The sequence below is a fragment of the Coregonus clupeaformis genome, chromosome 15, assembly GCF_020615455.1.
Source record: "Coregonus clupeaformis isolate EN_2021a chromosome 15, ASM2061545v1, whole genome shotgun sequence".
NCBI lineage: Eukaryota > Metazoa > Chordata > Actinopteri > Salmoniformes > Salmonidae > Coregonus > Coregonus clupeaformis.
This window is the reverse complement of record NC_059206.1, coordinates 15,892,417-15,915,222: the sequence shown is the minus strand read 5'-3', so window position 1 is coordinate 15,915,222 and position 22,806 is coordinate 15,892,417. Positions and strand designations below refer to the sequence as shown.

The window sequence follows — 22,806 nt, the reverse complement described above, 5'->3', positions numbered from 1 at the left end:
CCATCAATGTCACAGTCATCTTCAATGTAGATTAAATTAGATTAACTAGCAGATAACAGACTAGATAAAACGATAAAAAAATGAGTTAATATAGAGGGTTGCCAGGTGACCTACGACGCCTCCTGGTGGCCATGTTGGAAGACCACTGCATCAATTCTTCCGACAACAAGAGATGAGTGGCTACTCCAAGCTGCACGATAACAATGCCTAAAACTACTTGATTCATTACCATGGTCAATTTCTGTGCCGTATTTGGCTGCTCTAACAAGGCAGGAAAGACATTTTTTACAGACTACCCGCAATAATGAAACACCAAGGAGATAAGACTCAAGAACTGTCAAAAAAGCAAAGATACCTTTTTCCCCATCAAGACCTGAACCCAGACAGTTGTCAGTACAGGGTCTTCTCCGATCATTTCATCACTGGTAAGTCTGATTTGGAGTTTAGTTTAGCTGTTATGCTACCCAGATGTTCACAACAAGACTAAGTTAGCCAACATTAGAGCTATCTAGCATGCGTCTCTCTCATAGGCGCCGCGTGAGTTTCAAGTTTTGGGGAAGCTACACTATATATACAGCAGTATGTGGACACTCAAATCAGTGGATTCTACACTGCTCAAAAAAATTAAGGGAACACTAAAATAACACATCCTAGATCTGAATGAATGAAATAATCTTATTAAATACTTTTTTCTTTACATAGTTGAATGTGCTGACAACAAAATCACACAAAAATTATCAATGGGAATCAAATTTATCAACCCATGGAGGTCTGGATTTGGAGTCACCCTCAAAATTAAAGTGGAAAACCACACTACAGGCTGATCCAACTTTGATGTAATGTCCTTAAAACAAGTCAAAATGAGGCTCAGTAGTGTGTGTGGCCTCCACGTGCCTGTATGACCTCCCTACAACGCCTGGGCATGCTCCTGATGAGGTGGCGGATGGTCTCCTGAGGGATCTCCTCCCAGACCTGGACTAAAGCATCCGCCAACTCCTGGACAGTCTGTGGTGCAACGTGGCGTTGGTGGATGGAGCGAGACATGATGTCCCAGATGTGCTCAATCGGATTCAGGTCTGGGGAACGGGCGGGCCAGTCCATAGCATCAATGCCTTCCTCTTGCAGGAACTGCTGACACACTCCAGCCACATGAGGTCTAGCATTGTCTTGCATTAGGAGGAACCCAGGGCCAACCGCACCAGCATATGGTCTCACAAGGGGTCTGAGGATCTCATCCCGGTACCTAATGGCAGTCAGGCTACCTCTGGCGAGCACATGGAGGGCTGTGCGGCCCCCCAAAGAAATGCCACCCCACACCATGACTGACCCACCGCCAAACCGGTCATGCTGGAGGATGTTGCAGGCAGCAGAACGTTCTCCACGGCGTCTCCAGACTCTGTCACGTGTTCAGTGTGAACCTGCTTTCATCTGTGAAGAGCACAGGGCGCCAGTGGCGAATTTGCCAATCTTGGTGTTCTCTGGCAAATGCCAAACGTCCTGCACGGTGTTGGGCTGTAAGCACAACCCCCACCTGTGGACGTCGGGCCCTCATACCACCCTCATGGAGACTGTTTCTGACGATTTGAGCAGACATGCACATTTGTGGCCTGCTGGAGGTCATTTTGCAGGGCTCTGGCAGTGCTCCTCCTGCTCCTCCTTGCACAAAGGCGGAGGTAGCAGTCCTGCTGCTGGGTTGTTGCCCTCCTACGGCCTCCTCCACGTCTCCTGATGTACTGGCCTGTCTCCTGGTAGCGCCTCCATGCTCTGGACACTACGCTGACAGACACAGCAAACCTTCTTGCCACAGCTCGCATTGATGTGCCATCCTGGATGAGCTGCACTACCTGAGCCACTTGTGTGGGTTGTAGACTCCGTCTCATGCTACCACTAGAGTGAAAGCACAGCCAGCATTCAAAAGTGACCAAAACATCAGCCAGGAAGCATAGGAACTGAGAAGTGGTCTGTGGTCACCACCTGCAAAACCAGTCCTTTATTGGGGGGTGTCTTGCTAATTGCCTATATTTTCCACCTGTTGTCTATTCCATTTGCACAACAGCATGTGACATGTATTGTCAGTCAGTGTTGCTTCCTAAGTGGACAGTTTGATTTCACAGAAGTGTGATTGACTTGGAGTTACATTGTGTTGTTTAAGTGTTCCCTTTATTTTTTTGAGCAGTGTATTTCAACCACACCCGTTGCTGACAGGTGTATAAAATCGAGCACACAGCCATGCAATCTACATAGACAACCATTGGCAGCAGAATGGCCTTACTGAAGAGCACAGTGACATTTAATGTGGCACCGTCATAGGATGCCACCTTTTCAACAAGTCACTTCGTCAAACTTCTACCCTGCTAGTGCTGCCCCGGTCAACTGTAAGTGCTGTTATTGTGATGTGGAAAGGTCTAGGAGCAACAATGGTTCAGTCGCAAAGTGGTAGGCCACACAAACTCACAGAACGGGACCGCCGAGTGCTGAAGCTTGTAGCGCGTAAAAATAGTCTGTCCTTGGTTGCAACACTCACTACCGAGTTCCAAACTGCCTCTGGAAGCAACGTCAACACAATAACTGTTCGTCGGGAGCTTCATGAAATGGGTTTCCATGGCCGAGCAGCCGCACACAAGCCTAAGATCACCATGCGCAGTGTGAAGCGTCGGCTGGAGTGGTGTAAAGCTCACCGCCATTGGACTCTGGAGCAGTGGAACAGCGTTCTCTGGAGGGATGAATCACGCTTCACCATCTGGCAGTCTGACAGACGAATTAGGGTTTGGAGGATGCCAGGAGAACGCTACCTGCCCGAGTGCATAGTACCAAATGTAAAGTTTGGTGGAGGAGGAATAATGGTCTGGGGCTGTTTTTCATGGTTTGGGCTAGGCCCCTTAATTCCAGTGAAGGGAAATCTTAACGCTACAGAATACAATTACATTCTAGACGATTCTGTGCTTCCAACTTTGAGGCAACGGTTTGGGGAAGGCCCTTTCCTGTTTCAGCATGACAATGCCCCCGTGCACAAAGCGAGGTCCATACAGAAATGGTTTGTCGAGATCGGTGTGGAAGAACTTGACTGGCCTGCACAAAGCCCTGACCTCAACCCCATCAAACACCTTCGGGATGAATTAAAACGCAGACTGCGAGCCAGACCTAATCGCCCAACATCAGTGCCCGACCTCACTAATGCTCTTGTTGCTGAATGGAAGCAAGTCCATACAGCAATGTTCCAACATCTAGTGGAAAGCCTTCCCAGAAGAGTGGAGGATGTTATAGCAGCAAAGGGGGAACCAACTCCATATTAATGGCCATGATTTTGGAATGAGATGTTAGACGAGCAGGTGTCCACATACTTTTGGTCACGTAGTGTATTTTTTTCACCATAAAAATGCACCTTTATAATAAAGCATTGCATGCATCTATTATCGCAATTGCAGACTAATGTAAGCCTACTATTCCTACTGTGATGAGTAGATTGGATAGTCATAATGTAGGCTATTAATATAACTCAGTCTAATCACTCAGTGCGTAGTGGCATAGGCCTATAGGCTAAATCAGAGACGTTTCTTCTCTTTTCTTTGCACAGGAAAAATGTGGCCTTTGATAAACACATTTCATGCAATTCTACTACACTTTATATGACTGGAGACATTAGCAGAATCTTTTTTAATACGACAAATCACAGGGTCGCCTAGGCCTACTCTGCTGACACTGACAAACAGATAAATAAAAACGACCTTGTCTTGAATGCAACCATGTAATCTAGCACAATATGATGTGCATCTAGCTTGAAAGAGGATATTATTTTCCCAAAAAACCTTCCAGTGGCACTGACCCAATGATAATTTGTTGAGAAAATGTATGGACATTACAGCATAGGATAAAGGCCTCAAGGGAATAGGGGGCATTAATTTATTTTACTTTACTTTAAAATGTATGCCAAACAAAAACCATTGATTTAAAGGTTTAGCAAACCATACAACTCTATGCACAAGGACTACTTTTAACAATTTCCACTGATAATTATACAAAAACACATTTACTGGAAAAACTGTGAAGATGCAAAGTTTGGTAACAGAATTTTGGTAAAATCCCCCTCAGTTTTATTCTACTGTACGTTCACCAGCTGACCTCCATCAAGACATCCATGTCAACAGGGATGTAGCTCAGTTGGTAGAGCATGGCGTTTGCAACGCCAGGGTTGTGGGTTCGATTCCCACGGGGGGCCAGTATGATTTTTTTTTTTATTAATGTATGCACTCACTAACTTTAAGTCGCTCTGGATAAGAATGTCTGCTAAATGACTAAAATGTAAATGTAACTGGATTTACACTTTGAAGATGAGCAATGGTGCAGCAGCATCAGTTTCTACTTTTATTACTTCGTCCTTTTCCAGAAATAAAAGGAGACATCCCTCAGTTAGACAAAATGGTTGTCATATGCTGTGCATATCTGGTCAATCTGAATGATTCTGTTGTGCCAGTTGAGTAGAGCCCCGTCACCTTGTAGTCATGACAAAAGTGCCCCCTTAAATTGAATCGGTTTAGCAATAACTGCCAACTAAACAAAAACAAAGTTTTACAGTAATATATTTATCTACATACAGTGGGGAGAACAAGTATTTGATACACTGCCGATTTTGCAGGTTTTCCTACTTACAAAGCATGTAGAGGTCTGTAATTTTTATCATAGGTACACTTCAACTGTGAGAGACGGAATCTAAAACAAAAATCCAGAAAATCACATTGTATGATTTTTAAGTAATTCATTTGCATTTTATTGCATGACATAAGTATTTGATCACCTACCAACCAGTAAGAATTCCGGCTCTCACAGACCTGTTAGTTTTTCTTTAAGAAGCCCTCCTGTTCTCCACTCATTACCTGTATTAACTGCACCTGTTTGAACTCGTTACCTGTATAAAAGACACCTGTCCACACACTCAATCAAACAGACTCCAACCTCTCCACAATGGCCAAGACCAGAGAGCTGTGTAAGGACATCAGGGATAAAATTGTAGACCTGCACAAGGCTGGGATGGGCTACAGGACAATAGGCAAGCAGCTTGGTGAGAAGGCAACAACTGTTGGCACAATTATTAGAAAATGGAAGAAGTTCAAGATGACGGTCAATCAACCTCGTGGGGCATCAATGATCATGAGGAAGGTGAGGGATCAGCCCAGAACTACACGGCAGGACCTGGTCAATGACCTGAAGAGAGCTGGGACCAGAGTCTCAAAGAAAACCATTAGTAACACACTACGCCGTCATGGATTAAAATCCTGCAGCGCACGCAAGGTCCCCCTGCTCAAGCTAGCGCATGTCCAGGCCCGTCTGAAGTTTGCCAATGACCATCTGGATGATCCAGAGGAGGAATGGGAGAAGGTAATGTGTTCTGATGAGACAAAAATATAGCTTTTTGGTCTAAACTCCACTCGCCGTGTTTGGTGGAAGAAGAAGGATGAGTACAACCCCAAGAACACCATCCCAACCGTGAAGCATGGAGGTGGAAACATCATTCTTTGGGGATGCTTTTCTGCAAAGGGGACAGGACGACTGCACCGTATTGAGGGGAGGATGGATGGGGCCATGTATCGCGAGATCTTGGCCAACAACCTCCTTCCCTCAGTAAGAGCATTGAAGATGGGTCGTGGCTGGGTCTTCCAGCATGACAACGACCCGAAACACACAGCCAGGGCAACTAAGGAGTGGCTCCGTAAGAAGCATCTCAAGGTCCTGGAGTGGCCTAGCCAGTCTCCAGACCTGAACCCAATAGAACATCTTTGGAGGGAGCTGAAAGTCTGTATTGCCCAGCGACAGCCCCAAAACCTGAAGTATCTGGAGAAGGTCTGTATGGAGGAGTGGGCCAAAATCCCTGCTGCAGTGTGTGCAAACCTGGTCAAGACCTACAGGAAACGTATGATCTCTGTAATTGCAAACAAAGGTTTCTGTACCAAATATTAAGTTCTGCTTTTCTGATGTATCAAATACTTATGTCATGCAATAAAATGCAAATTAATTACTTAAAAATCATACAATGTGATTTTCTGGATTTTTGTTTTAGATTCCGTCTCTCACAGTTGAAGTGTACCTATGATAAAAATTACAGACCTCTACATGCTTTGTAAGTAGGAAAACCTGCAAAATCGGCAGTGTATCAAATACTTGTTCTCCCCACTGAATGTATGAATATATAAAATGTAATTTGGAAAAAAGTATTTTATGTTCATCTCTGCTTTCCCTTACCCCATTGAATAACATTTATTTCTTACAGCCTAAACTATGCTTTCTTTCTTTTAGCGTAGACAATATAATTGTTGTGATAGTTTTAGGTAAACCATCTTCCTTATGACAGTGGCACAGCAGCACCTCCAAGTGCCACTCAGACCATCTGGGAGAAGAGTATCTGGCATTGAACTTGGTAGTAGTAGTTGTATGTTTTAAGCTAAGGATCCCATCATCTCCTGCTTCCAGACATTACAAGGGTTGGAATTGCACTAAACAATTTGAGGTCAGCACAAGGCGTGTACAACATCTGGTATAATGGTTAGCCTCATATACACTGAGTGTACAAAACATTAAGAACTCTTTCCATGACATAGACTGACCAGATGAATCCAGGTGAAAGCTATGATCCCTTATTAATGTCACTTGTTAAATCCACTTCAAATCAGTGAAGGGGAGGAGACAGGTTAAAAATGGACTTTTAAGGATTTTCAATTGAAACATGAATTGTGTGTGTGTTCCATTCAGAGGGTGAATGAGAAAAACAAAGTAGAATCAGGTGTTAGTGCTGGGCTGGAACAGAAGACTGCACACCAAGCAGGGTTGGCCTACTCCAGTTGTAATAGGTTTATACATTATGTGTGACTTTTAAACTGTACTTTGTTTACAACATTTGCTAACATAGGCACACCCATACAAGGATGTTCCCTTATTCTCTTGGGACATTGATCGGGACCTCTTCATCTCCAGACAGGGTTTCACAGCTCTCTGTATCTGACAGAAAACATCACAATGAAACAGGCTTCATTATACTGAAATTAGACAGCACTGAATATCATGTTGCTATTTCTCTCTGTCCTCATAGTTTTCTTCGATAGGGGACTGGATAATCTTTTCATAATGTCCTCCCACAAAGGTACCTGTCCTATCCAGAGTAGCCTACTCTCTCCCCTTCTCTGACAACTGGAGCTGCTAATCCTTTCACCCTCTTCCATGCCATGCCTGTAGCTGAATATATCTAATTCACCTAGCTATACTATACTAGCTAGCTAGCTAACAATACGTTAGCAGCTCATTTGAGTTAGCCTGCACATTAACATTAAGTTACTGTAGCAAGCTAGCTAGCTAATTATACATAGTTTTTATATCATTAAAAAAATATATTTACTTACTTGAATAAGTTCTCCTACTGCCTCTGTTTTCAAGGTCCTTAGAAAAAAGGAAATCGTGTTTTTGGTGGTAGCAAAACGAAGCCAGCCATGTGGACGATTGGAGGACACACAGGGCAACAAAGTTCCAACAGACTGACTCTGGTCTTCCAACAAGGCTCCTGGTGTGGTTGCTAGGTGATGTGACGCAACTGCAACCTCTCTATATGTACACATTTAGGCAAATCCAGAGGGGGTTAAACAACAAGCAATTATGGAGCGTCTCTTTTTTCTCTTTAATTGTCTGTTTTGAATCCATCCATCCTGACAGAGGCGAGAGGAAGGAGAGAGGGGGTGGAGGATGGACAACTGGAGGGGATGAAGAGAAGGGAAGCTGAGGGGTGGTGATGGGCCTTGGGCATGCATATTTAACAGGATAGGATTCAACAAAAGAAGGGGGGATTTTGCATCGGGCCATGTGTGGCTACCTCCACATGCCTGGTCCTCATGGGGAGTTTAGGGACACAAGTGGAGGGGAACCCAGCAAGGTGAATGGGAAGGGTGGCAGACTTGAACTGAATGTGTCCATAGTTAGCTCACCTTAGCTAGCTACACAACATGGCAACATATGAGCAGGTCATCATCTATTTCAGGAAAACATTAACCCCTACTACAATGTTCAAGGGCTGGTTTCCTGAATCTCCCGAATGCCTAGCCTAGACTTCATCTGGATCCAAGAAACCGACTCCTTAGTGTCTGATGAATCTATAGTTAAATCTATAGTTAAAGACAAATAAGGCTTGTATCAATAATTCAATCTGCGCTGTCGACCCATGGTTGAGGCCAAGGCCATATTTCATTGATGGGTAAAGTTTCACATCCGCTATTTCAACTTCCCCTCGACTTCTGTTGAAATCAATGGCCTTTTAGATCAGTCAATTACCAAGAGTCTATTAGAGTTAAATCCACTGGGTCAAACTCAAACAGTCTCATCAAACCAAACCACTTGAGCCTTGATGAACTCTTATAAAATGGCCTTTTCTTGCCTTCAAAAAGCTATGCCAGCGCCTCTATCTTAAAGATGCGGTATAGCACTGTGACTGGCCTCCAGTTTGCAAATCTCGTAAGACTCTATTTTAGGGCCCTAATTTGTATTTCAGTCTCACAGACGGCTAGGCAAATGTATCTGAAAAAACCCACTTGCGCCACCTTCCTCCAGAGACAGGGTGAAGGCTGATAGATCGATGTCAGTGTTCCCAAGTAAAGCCCCTTTCACAGGATGGGTTTAGAAGTAGCGGCGGAGGTTTAATGGGCAGGAAGCATTGCGTTTCATTGTTTGTTTGCTGTTGGAAGTCGGGTAGTCGAATGAGGAAGGACAGTTAATGGGTGTTGCTTACTCTGTCACTCTCCCTGTCTTTGTCTGTCGCTCTCCCTCTCTCAGTCTCTCTCTTTCTGCATGCAGTGTCATCTTTCCGTATGACACTGATTGGAGTTTCACATTTTGTCCACCAACTCACTTTGCACATCTTCACATTTGAACCTCACGCCTTAACACTACCCAATTCTTGGAACACTTCCATTTGTCCGACAGTCATGTTTTCAATGTTTTCATCTGCTCGCTTCCCTCTCTCTCTCTCTCCCTCCAATACCTCCCTCCCCTGCTCCAGATGCTTAACGGTTGCCTTCACCTACGTCGGTAACTGACACCATATGTGCAGCCAGGTGTCCCCAGGAGCCGACGCCAAGCCATGCTAAGGTGAGCTGCAATTAAGAGATACACCCCAGACCGTCAGACAAGCACCGGGAAAACCACATCACAATTATCTCCCTTCAGGATGAAGACACAATAAGCAGCCATATTTTTCCCACCCGGGGGTAATGATGGGTTTACTAGTGCTTGGGATTAAGCTGCACTCAGCAAATCTGGCGTCAGGTAGAGGATAAACTAACGTTATCTTACCTGAAGGCTTAATGTGTAGGGAATAAGATGTAACACTGACCTGAGGTCAGGTCTTTGGGAAATGTAATCCTACACCGCAAATCTAGCCCATTTCACATGGGCATGACACTTTGTCGGAGTTGGTGATATGGTGGTGAGTTATGGGCTGGGTATGTTTGTTAATTTTATCTACGAAAGAGACGACTTGGCCTAATGTGGACATTTAATGCCTTTAGATAAGAACATTTAATGCCTTTAGATAAGACCTTTTAATCACTATCGCAGGTTGTTGATAGATTATGTGCCAGTCACACCAAGGTCTCCAGGTGAGGTTATCATGGAGATCAGGGTCCTAATTGGTGGTTGGTTACTGGACTGTACATGACTAGCAAAAAACACACACATTACACCTTTGTAGTAGGAGTGGGCGATATACCGGTTTGATAGTAAAAACCGGTATTGTGCCGCGCCATGATATGGATTTAGCAATATCATGGATACCGCGATTTATTCAGAATTCATAAATTCGAATTTTGCATCAATATTTTTTTGTTCCAAATTTCAACTGAGTGATAGTACTAAGTAGCTACATCTTTTTTTTTTTTTTTTATCCAACCTTTCTTGGTTCTTACGAATAAAAGAATGTATGTTAATATGTTGACCTATTTTTATGAGCGCACGTCGCATGCACTTGTTGCACGCATGTAGTGCTAGCAACAAAGAAGTGTGCAGGCAGCTGCAGTTAGGAGGCAGGTTAACTATTGGGGGAAAACTTTACAATCCAGGATGAGCGAAAACACAGAAATTGATGTTGCTCAAGAGCAGGAGGATAAATTGGTTAAGAAGAAAGGGGGCACCTCTGTTGTTTGGAACTGGTTTGGCTTTAAAATCTCCGACCCGACCAAAACACTACCCTATGCAAGTTGTGTCGTCGTGTTGTCTTAGCAAAAGGTGGAAACACGACCAACCTGTTCAATCACTTAAAAAACATACATGTCCGTGAGTATGAACAATGCACCAGAATGCGTGAGACAGTAAGCCCAGGAGCTCGCCCGAAGACAAGCCAGACTCGCACTCAACAATCAATTATATCATCATTTGCTGCCGGTACTTGCTATGAGAAGACGAGCAAAAAATGGATAGACATCACAGCTGCGATTACAAATCACATAGCGAAGGACATGGTACCCGATTCAAACTGTGGAGAAAGAGGGGTTCAGAAAGTTGATTCAAACTCTGGACCCAAGATATGAGATCCCGAGCCGCAAATATTTTAGCCAAAAATGCCTGCCACAGCTTTACACAGAATGCTGGGACAGAGTTTACAGTGAGATAAATAACATTCCATTCTTCTCCACTACTGCCGATCTATGGTCAAGTCGTACCACAGAACCTTATATAAGCCTCACAATCCATTACATAGACGGTGACTGGAAACTGAAAAGTAAGTGCCTACAGACGTCTTATTTCCCAGACGACCACACCGGGAAATAATTGCAGGTGGGCTGAGGGACATACTGTCGTCCTGGGGATTAAAAGAGTCGCGTCAAGTTTGTATGACGACCGACAGCGGATCGAACATGATCAAGGCATTGCAGCTGAACAAGTGGGCAAACCTTGGATGTTTCGGACACAGGCTGCACAATGCTATTGGTAAGTTTCAGGACTGTAGCCTAGGCCTACCCTGTATGATGCTTATTATTAAGAAAAATACAGCTCACATCAGCCATGTACCGTAGGCTAAATCTAAGCACATCAGATTTGTAAAATGTGTAACAGTTGAATGTAAATGCCGTAAATCCTCAAACAAAGATTAAAAGTTATATTGTATTGTGATTTCTATATAAAAATGCATTATTATTAATTATTATTGTATTGTGATTCGATTATTTTTCACCCTATTATTTTGATTTCTTATTCCCAATTTCCAGAGAGGAGTGTCAAAACGCTCCCGGGCCACAGGGGTGTGCGATTTCCCGGGGCCACAGGGGTTTGCAAAAAGGTGGTTAGCACGTTCTCATACAGCTGGAAAAAGCAGAAGGCCCTGATGACAGCACAGAATGAACTAAGCCTGCCCCTGCACAAGCTCATCACAGAATCTCCGACAAGGTGGGGATCTCGTCTGAAAATGATGGAAAGAGTCCTGGAGCAGGAAAAGGCCATTACACAGGTCCTGGCAGGGGACAAAAAGACACGGCACCTTGTACCTACCTGGCAAGACATCCAGGTCTTGGAATCAGTCACAGCAGCACTGAAGCCACTCCAGGACTTTACAGATGCCCTGTCAGGAGAAGCGTATGTGAGCGTGTCCTATTTGAAGCCTGTCATCAATCTGTTAAATGCAGAGGTTCTAAATCTGAGCAAGGACGATACAGAACTGACCAAAGAGATCAAGATCAAGGTTCTTGATTACTTGAATAACAAGTACACTGACCCTGCAACAGATGAGCTGCTCTCCATGGCTACCTTTCTAGATCCAAGGTTCAAGACCAGGTACATGTCCGCTGAGAAACTGGAGGACATTAAGGTATTTATTCATTTGTTCTTGTTTTATTGCTTCAAATGTAAAGCACTTTGGGCTGCATTTTATGTATGAAAGGTGCTATACAAATAAAGTTTAATTATTTTCATTTTTAAGGTGAGAGCTGCCTCAGAGACCGAAGCCCTCCTGGTGGAGAACACAGCCCTGGGAAAATCGTCTCTTGCAGAGGATCACACTGACAGGGAGAAAGAAGCTTCCACTGCTCATCAATCAGGCAAGAAGCCCAAGAAGAGCCTTGGGAGCTTCTTTAAGCAGACCAGCAGTGCACCTGCCTCATGTTCAGAGAGGCAGATCATTGAGCAAGAGCTGAATAGCTACATTCTGGCAACGGCAGCAGACAGCGAGTCTGATCCTTTGGAGTGGTGGCGATTTCACGGATCTAATTTTCCACGTGTGAGTTGTCTGGCAAAGAAATACTTATGCATCCCTGCCACAAGTGCCCCCTCTGAGAGGGCATTCAGCACTGGGGGCAATGTGGTGACATGTCACAGGGCAGCACTAAAGCCAGAAACAGTCAACATGCTGGTATTCCTGGCACGGAACTTGTGAAGAAAGTTCTAGTGAAGATTTGTTGATATTGTTGATAATTGATGGTTGAGGCTTGAAAGGTTTAGTTTCAAACGGTTAGTTTTTTACATATCTACGGACCGTAGCCAAAACAAACACACGTATTTGAATTTGTAATTACCTTATTTTCTTTATCTCCTGTTATTTTTTATTTAATTTTACTTAATATCTAATTTATATATATATATATATATATAGGCCTACCTACCTCATGTTTACGGAATGCATGTTTGCACAATACAAATAAAAACTTTTCAGGTCCATACGGTCCAATGCCTCACTCTTTCTGGTTATATAAGGTTCAAATACATATTTTTCCTTAACTAATATAATTTAACCAAGAAGGGATATTAAAATGTGATTCATATTTTTTTACGTCATATATCGTGATATCATATCGATATCGTCTGGACAGTGGAAAATATCGTGATATGAATTTTAGCTCATATCGCCCACCCCTACTTTGTAGTGTGTCAGCCAGCATGCAAAAAAAAGACACACCAACAAGAACTGTGCTCATCCTACGGTATCAAGGGCAGAGCACATCAATGAGCTGCAGACCAAAGAGAAAACTTCCCACAGTTTGTGTGTTACAGATGTAGGATCTTAATTTGAGCCAGTTTGCTACAGCAGGAAAATAATCCTGCAGCAACAGGAAATGTGAATTATTATGTGTATTATAATTAATGGACATTTTTTGTAGGGCTTGATATATTTTTCGTTAGGGCAAATCAAGTTCGGCATTTTAAAGTAGAAATTACAAACTTCAGAAGCCTTGTTAAACCTTGAATACACTACAAGTTTGCATTTCCAGCTATGCAGGAACATTTTCAGCAACAAAAGAGTGATCAAATTAAGATCCTACATCTGTAGTGTGTGTGTGAAAACGTGAATATTCAACACCCCCGTTTTCTTTCCCTCCGTTTTCCCTTTCTAACTTCTTCTTTTGGTAGAAGGTCACCCCATTTGAATATTCCCTCGTTAAAAGCGCCACAATTCTGCCCCCTTTGCCGGGGAAGTTAAAATGATCTAGCGGCACGCTACATCAAAGCCAGCCCAACTTCAAAAAATGATTTCTCTCCATTATGGAGAAAAAAGTACCTTGTCGCATTAAGTTAAGAAAAACAGGCAACAGCTGCCTAATTTAAAGGATTCAAAGCTTATGTGTCAATGCGATGACGCTGTGTCAGAGGATGGAGATAGAGAAAACGAGGGAGAGAGAGAGGAGAGAAGAGACTCGGGGCGAAAGCTTTGTTTTCATTATGAGCGAGGGAGCGATTGGAGAGCGAGAGAGAGCGAGAGAGAAGCGAGGGAGATTCCGCTCATTATGCCGTCACTTTGTATCAAACTGCTTATTTACATTTCCGATTACATTCCCCGGCGCAAACGGCGAGATCTATCAGCGGCGGAGAGAAAGGACGAACGAGATAATGAGAAACAACTATTCCTCCTCTTCAAAAACAAATACGCTTGTGTGTCTGAATAATAGTCCAGGGTAGTTTTTCCTACACCTTGTATAGGTGTTGATGTGCGCAAACCGAACAAAAATCTAATCAAAATGTTTTTTAAAGCCCCTTTTACATCAGCAGATGTCACAAAGTGCTTATACAGAAACCCAGCCTAAAACCCCAAACAGCAAGCAATGCAGATATAGAATGCATTACTTGTGAGTAAAGGCCTATACTAATGCATGTCTCGTGAGTGTACGAAGTATCCACTCATTCTGGCCTACGTGTATGTTTATAGGGGACCGTTTGGTTAACATTAAACACAAGCGTTCAGATGATGACTGATGATTAGAACCCCACTATCTATGGCTGCGTCTGACTACACAGCTGATTCAAATAACCAACTCCTCATCAAGCTTTGATTATTTGAATCAGCTGTGTAGTACTAGAGCAAAAACCAAAACGTTCACCCAAGGGGGGCCCCAGGACCGAGTTTGGGAAACCCTGCACTACAGTATATAGGGAATAGGGTGCCATTTCAGATCTAAAGTGGTGCACTACAGCAGGGTTTCCCAAACTCGGTCCTGGGGCCCCCCCTGGGTGAACGTTTTAGTTTTTGCTCTAGCACTACACAGCTGATTCAAATAATCAAAGCTTGATGAGGAGTTGGTTATTTGAATCAGCTGTGTAGTGCTAGGGCAAAAACCAAAACGTGCACCCAGGGGGGGCCCCAGGACCGAGTTTAGGAAACCCTGCACTACAGTATATAGGGAACAGGGTGCCATTTCAGACCTACTCTATTGTCCTAGAGGCCCCAGCTGAGAGTTGACTGATGCCATACTGTTGCCTATAGAATGAGTGGCTTAGAGAGATGTAAGGGATCTACTGGGTTGGCCATTGGGCAGGGTGCGGTGGGTTTGGGGGGAACATCATTAAGAATGAGACTGGGACTGGTACCAGCTACCCTCTTTTGTTTCCAGCCATCTTTCATCTTCTCCCTCTCTTTTTCTCTCACTTCTTCTCTCTTGGGCCTTGCTCCTCCGTCGTTCTGTGAACTACAAAGAGGGGGATGGGAGAGGGAGTGTGGCATCGCGGCTCAAAGGAAGCCAAAGGGTTGGCCGTCATTATCAATTTTTTACTTGTTTTCTCACTCTCTTTCACTACCTACCATCTCTCCTCTCTATCGCTCTCTTTCTCCCCATCTCAGTCTCTCTATCCCCTTCTCTTTGCCCCTCCCGTTCCTAGAGCAACGAGCAACGTAGGCCCTGTAATTCGAGACAGATTCTTTACTGTATGGAACAAAGGTGGCCCGGGATGAAACATCCATTAGCAACAAAGGATGTGGCTTTTCTTCTGCATCAAATAATTGCACAAGAAGGAAACAGAACGAGAGAAAGAGAGAGAGAGAGAGAGAGAGAGAGAGAGAGAGAGAGAGAGAGAGAGAGAGAGAGAGAGGCGGGGGGAGGTTGCTTCCCTTGGAATAAACAAGGCTAGGTGATTAGTGTGTGTGTGTGTGTGTGTGTGTGTGTGTGTGTGTGTGTGTGTGTGTGTGTGTGTGTGTGTGTGTGTGTGTCTACATGCGTGCACGTGTGTTTGTGCATGCGTGTGTGTCCCGCTTGGTTAATAGAATGTTGTTGTTTTTTCGACTAACAGGGCAACCTGAATTCATGTTTGGCATTCTGTCTCTTTGAAGAGCATGCAGGACAATGAGTTCCAGTTGCTACCTCGGAGGATTCTATGGGCACGGCTCTATGGTAACACGCGTAGGATCCAGGTCAATACGCCATTGATTTAACACGGCCCTGGATGCTTGAGAGATGAAAGGAGGAAGAAGAATTTGCTTTGAATTAGCGAAAACCTGCACCCTCCTATTTCTAATCAAAAGTACCTTTTCACCGGTAACGCCATGTATTCCTTTGTGTAATAAACAAACAACTAAATGTCTACAGAATAGTTTGGGTTTCTGTTTTTGTGTGAATATACACTGTGTATGCAGAGGAGGTGTCAGAGATATGCTAGGAATATCAAGGAAGCATATGGCTATGGTGACTTACGGCGCAATTAGTCAACGGAGAAGAGCTCGACACCCACTCACTCGTCACTCTGCAAAGTAGCAAACGAATCCACAGAGCCAGGAGAGACGCCGCAAACAACAAAGATGTCTTGTTGTCTGAAGAAAGATAAAGCGGGGGGGATTCTCACTGCTCTCAAACAAACAAACCAAGAAAGCAACAAAACCAAGAAAGTTATCTTCTCTTTCAAAAAAGAAATTGCAATTTCTCAAACACAAAGAAAGTTTGTTTGCCGAGTTTGTATCAAGTTTCTAAAAAATAAATAAAATAAATAACTCTGCATCAATAAATTCATATTATTTCTTTAGCTTTTTTCAAATCTTGGGAGCTACAATTAATTTATGAAGCTGCATGTGTCCACCTTGCCCAGTACACAGACAATAGTAGTGTCCTTTTTTAGTAGCAAAGACAGACACATGTACTGTACACACACACACACACGTGTTTTACTATCCTTGTGGGGAACAAACAATTTATTCCCATTCAAAATCCTATTTTCCCTAACCCCAAACCCCTAATCTAACTCTAATCATAAACCTAACCCCTATCCCTTAACCCCAATTCTAATCCTAATTGTAAACCTAACCCTAAACCTAACTCCTAAGCCTAAAATAGCCTTTTTCCTTCTGGGATTCGGCGAAATGTCCCCACTTGTCCGAATTGTCCTTGTTTTACGATCCTTGTGAGGACTTCTGGTCCCCATAAGGATGGTAAAACCAAACACGCACACACAGAGAGAGAGAGAGCGAGAGAGAGACAGCGAGAGAGAGAGAGAGACACAGAGAGAGAGAGAGAGAGAGAGAGAGAGAGAGAGAGAGAGAGAGAGAGAGAGAGAGAGAGAGAGAGAGAGAGAGAGAGAGAGAGCAAGAGAGAGAGAGCAAGAGAGAGCAAGAGAGAGAGAGAGAGAGAGCGAGAGAGAGACAGCGAGAGAGAGACAGCGAGAGAGAGACAGCGAGAGAGAGAGAGAGAGAGAGAGAGAGAGACATCGAGAGAGACATCGAGAGAGACAGAGAGAGAGAGAGAGAGAGAGCAAGAGAGAGAGAGAGAGAGAGAGAGAGAGAGAGAGAGACAGGGGGTCAAACACACCAACCGGTCCCTTCTCCCCCTTGCGCCCATAAAAAAAGACCCCAAAATGGCAAGCGTTTAAAATAAAAGGGGCTGATGCGCGCGCACACAAAAAGAGAGCGAGAGCGAGACAGGCGACATCAAAGAGCAAGAGTCAAAATAGGAAACACCAGGAAAAGTGAGACAGAAAAAGATAAAGAGGGCTGCAAAAAGCAAAAGAAAGGAGGAAATAAATAGTGGCGAAGAAAGGAAGGAGGGAGGGAGGGTGAGAGAGGAAGATAGAAAAATGAGAGAGAGAGAGAGAGAGAGAGAGAGAGAGAGAGAGAGAGAGAGAGAGAGAGAGAGAGAGAGAGAGAGAGAGAGAGAAAAGAGGAAGTTAATTATGCATTCCGAACCTGGTCGATGTAGTCCTCGGGGAATCGCCTCCGCACCTCCGGATCTGTAAATAATTGACAGATAATATTAATTGGCTTTGGATTAGTGAGCAGGCCGAGTACAGCACATTAATATTTGATCAGAGGATGATCGGGACCCTGGCAGGGGATCGGAGGAGGGCAGCTGAGGCTGCCTGGCTGATTAGGGGCCAGAGAGGGAGGTGTTACTACCCCCCCCAATCCCTCCTTCCCTTCCGCCTCCACCCCCCCCACCAACCCATCCACCCTCTTCCTCCCTTTCTCCGGAAAAAGAGAGCTGAGAAAAAATAAAAAAAAGTAAAGGAGTGTATTTGATGATCCACTTTTCTCAGTTGGTGGGGGTGGGGGTGTGGGGGGACTAAGCTGTCTTGCTTAACCTCCTACTGGAGTGCCTGTTGAAGTCTAACCTAAGGGATGAGAATAGGGGGGGGTCATTTTTCTGTCCATCTAACATCACATAGCAGGTGTAAAAAGACGCCTGAGTTGAGTCCCCATATCAGTTTTTCAGGGGAAACAGAAGTTAGGTTGAAAATACTGTATCCCTGAAAACCGTAAACATCCGCTTTCTACCGAGTGTGTTGTCCATCAAATGATTGCTAATTATTGTATTTCAATTGATGGTTGTGATTTTTGTTTTGTTTGGGCAGCTGCACAAGCGGATAATCTGTCCAGGTTACTGAATCAAAGACAACTATCCGAAACTCTCTACCTAAAGGCTCAACCCAAAACCCTCACCCCTGAGGGGGCTGACTCGGTTCCACCCGTCTGCTGGACTAACCACAGCCACTAGACTTCCAGGCTACATTACTGGAAACATCAGGTATCTGCTTAGGACATTGAGGTTCCAGCATCCGCCAAAGCTAAAAAGTCCCTACAACACAACAAATTCTTCCAATCCAGAGACACTTAATTAAAAGAAACGACAACAGAGCAGAAGAGTCAGAATGTCAGAGGTAATTCCAACTCAGACATATGTCTACAATATCTGCTGGGTTACTGATGTGCGTCTGTGCACTTGGCTTCCTGCCCACCCTACCAGTCTAACCCGCCTGCCAGTCTGCCCGTCTGCTCATCTGGGGGTCAGTCTGCCAGCTGCATCTCAGGTGTGAGTCGGTGTGAGTCTGTACATGGGTACGACATGGCACCCCCCGGTCTGTGGCCGCTTTATAGGCAGGCAGATGTGGGCGCTGAGCGGCACTCTCCAGACTAACTGTCTGTGGCAGCTGTATTGGCTGGCAGATGTGGGCGCTGAGCGGCACTCTCCAGGCTAACTGTGTTGTTGATTAATGAGAGAGGGTTATAGCTGGGATGGCTGCCAACAACAGGGCTGATATGGTTGCTAATGCTAATTCTAAATGATGGATAGTCTTAGGTCGTGAAGAGCTGATAATGTCGCTGGTAATGTAAGGGACAATGTGAGTGTTTGTCAGACAGTTGGTTTGATTCGACAAATTCAATATACAAAATAAATGGTGCTTTCATCCTTACAACATTAGCATCACCGTATACTATTAGTTGTCTTTCCTGTAATGAAGAGTTACTCCAGATAGCGTTATACTCGTCAAAGTGAAACATACAACAAACTTTGTCTTTGACAAACAAGTCAGTGAAAACTACATTGAAATAAAAAGCTTTATAAGACAGTACGCTGAGGTACTGCTTCTCTGCTCGGCTCACTGAACAGGTCTCATCACCTCCAACAGAAACAGAGCATCAAACAGGAGTGTGGGAGTTCTGTGCTTGGCTAATGACCATGACAACCTTTTGCCGTGCCAAAATAGATTTGTTGTTTTCTTTTAGACCACCACAAGCAGTCAGCCAGGTTAGCTCCAAGGCAATGAACGTGAGGGGCCGTTTTCACAGATACTGTATTTGTTTGATTGTACAATATTAAGAACAAGCTAAAACAGTAGAATATAATTCACTCCAACAGTGAACACTAATGCTGAATTAAGACAGCTTAGTTGGTTGTAATCTTGGAATTTCTTAACCAGGCAGGTTTTGCACACACACACCAGCACACAAAAGCAAAAGGCCATGGATGATATCAACTGGAGGGGATGACATGGTGAGCTGAAGAAGAAGAAGAAGAAGAAGAAGAAGAAGAAGAAGAAGAAGAAGAAGAAGAAGAAGAAGAAGAAGAAGAAGAAGAAGAAGAGAAAAGAAGAAGAAGAAGAAGAAGAAGAAGAAGAAGAAGAAGAAGAAGAAGAAGAAGAAGAAGAAGAAGAAGAAGAAGAAGAAGAAGAAGAAGAAGAAGAAGAAGAAGAAGAAGAAGAAGAAGAAGAAGAAGAAGAAGAAGAAGAAGAAGAAGAAGAAGAAGAAGAAGAAGAAGAAGAAGAAGAAGAAGAAGACCCCCTTTGGCCCACACTACAGAGTGAGAGACAGAAAAAGAAAATAAGAAAAAAAAGAGAGATGGAGAGAGAAATTGCCTCACTCTGTCACTTCACAGGCCATAGTTGCTGAGAGAGGATCCCCTTTTGAAGGGCTCTGCACCCAAATCTGCTCCATGTGCACTTCATCTTCAACACACACACTCATACTTAGGGCTGTTGCGGTGACCGTATTACCGCCACACCGGCAGTAATGAGTCATGACCGCAGTAAAATTCCACATGACTGTTGAGTCACGGTAATCTCCTCTTATGCACTCTGGACATGCGTTGGTAGTACCCAACTCACTAACGACCATCAGGTCGCTAATAGCCTGGTACTCAGGGCTCTATTGTCCCTCTAACCACTCTGACATCAATGCGAATGCAATTGAAAATCACATCAAACACTTATTTATTATGGACAATAGAGCACAACGAAATGGACTGTGCTTTCTAAGGTGCATACATTATTTATTTTTTTATACGCATATATACGAGCCCAAGCCCGAAAAAAATAACCCAGAATTAAAATCATGATTGTGCCGTTGTACACTACATAGCCTAGCGCATATTACGCAAGGCAGAAAAACATTTTTTTTAAATGATTTAAGATGTCTTTGGTAAATAATTGGTCTAGCCTAAACTCCAAAATTAAACAAATTCTAGTAATCACCTTTGAGTGTGGACTGTATTATTATGCATACTGGATGGACTGGTCTTATGCTATGCTCCAAATGTTCTATCCATGAGTCTGGGAGAGAACTCATAGGCCTAGGCAATGTTGTTGGTTCATTGATTGTGCAGGGCGGCCTACAGTTAGCCTACAATTATAGTGAATTTGTATTTGATTTTGAATAGCCTAGTAATAGGGAATTTTTTATATTTTCATAATTAATAGGCTGACACATTACCTTTAGCTACAGAATATCTCACCACCGTGAGTTTCCATTTCCTCCTCTCTTTCCTTCATTCCTTTCTCGAGCACGCAGAGAGAGGGGCTGTCAACAGTTTAATGAAATATGTTTTGTTGTGAAAACCTATTACTATCGATGTTCCCGAACAGATTTCACTTGGTTTCCCAAATTAAGCACTGGGTAGCTGCAGGAACAGGGCTGGAGGGCCTGTGGCATACAGAGTTTGGGCAGAATATCACCTGTCGCGCAGCGAGAGGCTGCATGCTCCTCAAACAGTGGTTGATGCGTGGATTGAAATAAGTGAAATAAGTGCTCTTATAAACCCATCCACTACAAAGAGGAGGATCCCAGCTGCTATTATATTTATTTCTCAGCTGCTCATATTAAGAACATGCTCTGCTATAAAACCGGAGTAGCCTACCCAGCATGATTGAAAAATTAACCAGTGGGAAAGCGGCATCCATTCGCTATTGGAGTGCATACTGATGACATGCATTTTTTCCCCTCCCCCTCTTCCTGCTATTTGATAATGGGCCATTCTAAATCGAAACTCAATTTACATATTAGTAAAGTCAAGATTAAATTGAGAATAGTCTGATGGGTGAAAATATGACCACTTAATGAGAGAACTGTGTGTGCAGCCTGAGGCAAGGAACAGAGCGCAGTATTTTATTTAGACTTTCTCAAATCATCAATAGCCTGTAGTCACGTCATGCAGCCCATATATGTTTTCATTTCTAAGACATTCTAAGATTTGCATCATTCACAACTAAAGTTACCAAATAACTCTAAATCTAGCGTATAGGACCTGTTTCAAATGATCACTTTTACACTCAACATAGCCACTTCATATACACACTCGCTCCAAAAAATCCTTTATATTTTATTCAGCTAAATTCAATTCTATTCTTCTTACTATAAAATCATATAATATAAAATAATGGCACGAGACTTATAAGCATATCTTGTCTGGTAAATGAACAAACCTACAGCCTATGGCATGGAGCATAGCCAGATAACATACAGTAGACCAACTCATATTCTGTTCTTCTGAAATACATTTTCTTCATATCATAATTTTTCTTTAGACCTACCTAAAATAAATAATGGATTTATTGTGATGGTGTATATTACATTTTTTTTTTTTTATGTAGATGTTCCAAAGGCGCGCATCAGCGGCTTGTATGAGGCTTGGAGATGCTAAACGTGTTTATGTTAATTATTGGTCAGTTACTGTGAGACCGGCAGTCTTTTGCATGGCAATAACCGGCTGACCAAATGTAATGACCGCCACAGCCCTCCTCTCACACACACACACACACACACACACACACACACACACACACACACACACACACACACACACACACACACACACACACACACACACTTTATTGGTGTAAGGATTTACTTAATTCCTCTTTCACAAAAGTCGGTTAGGTCTCTTATCAATACCTGCTGCGACACTAGAACTCAACAACTCACCACATGAAAACATCAAGTTAGAGGTCAACAGGTCAAATCAATCAAGAACAGGTGGTGGGAAAAATAAGTCAAATGAAGGTTACAGAGATAATGCATTTATAAGAATGCTTTAAGTACAGAAATGTTTTGCTCAGTGAGAAATCAATATCCAACTAGTCAGTGACAACAGTGTGGAGTTTGGAGTTTGTGACAGCAACTATGTGAGCTTATAACAGTATTATAGACACTATGTCCAGGGATTTCCTATGAACTTCTACTGTATGTAGAATAACTTCTTCTTGTGTGGCGTGTGAGTGCCATACAGCAACACAGATTACATATAAGTGTTTGTGAGAGTCTCAGCTTTTCATAGATGTGTAGTTTGTAGATCAAACCATTCGGACTCTACACACGTTTTTTTGCGAGAAGACCCAGCCCCGGAACCTTTCTGGATCCGCCCTTGTCTCACAAAAACAATCCTGATTTCACAGGATCTTAAAGTCAAACTGTTCTGTTTGATCAGAGTAGTTATTTTTTGTGAGGAGGGGTCACAGGAACTAATCCGAGCCCCAGACCCTTTTCAGCTTTTTTCCATCTTAGAGGATTGGAACATGTAGCGGCGACAAATTACGAGGAATGGCAAGAATGGC

The 22,806-nt window shown here is 43.4% G+C and overlaps 1 protein-coding gene across 3 annotated transcripts in view; it reads right to left on the bottom strand.

The window, feature by feature from the left end:
- LOC121582028 (DENN domain-containing protein 1A) overlaps positions 1-22,806 on the bottom strand; it is a 168,440-nt gene that overhangs the window by 109,810 nt on the left and 35,824 nt on the right. For all 3 annotated transcript variants that reach the window (XM_041897530.2, XM_041897533.2, XM_045225006.1), the window contains exon 3: positions 17,390-17,433. In XM_041897530.2, coding sequence (XP_041753464.1) covers positions 17,390-17,433 — 44 coding nt within the window. The remainder of the gene's footprint in view (positions 1-17,389; positions 17,434-22,806) is intronic.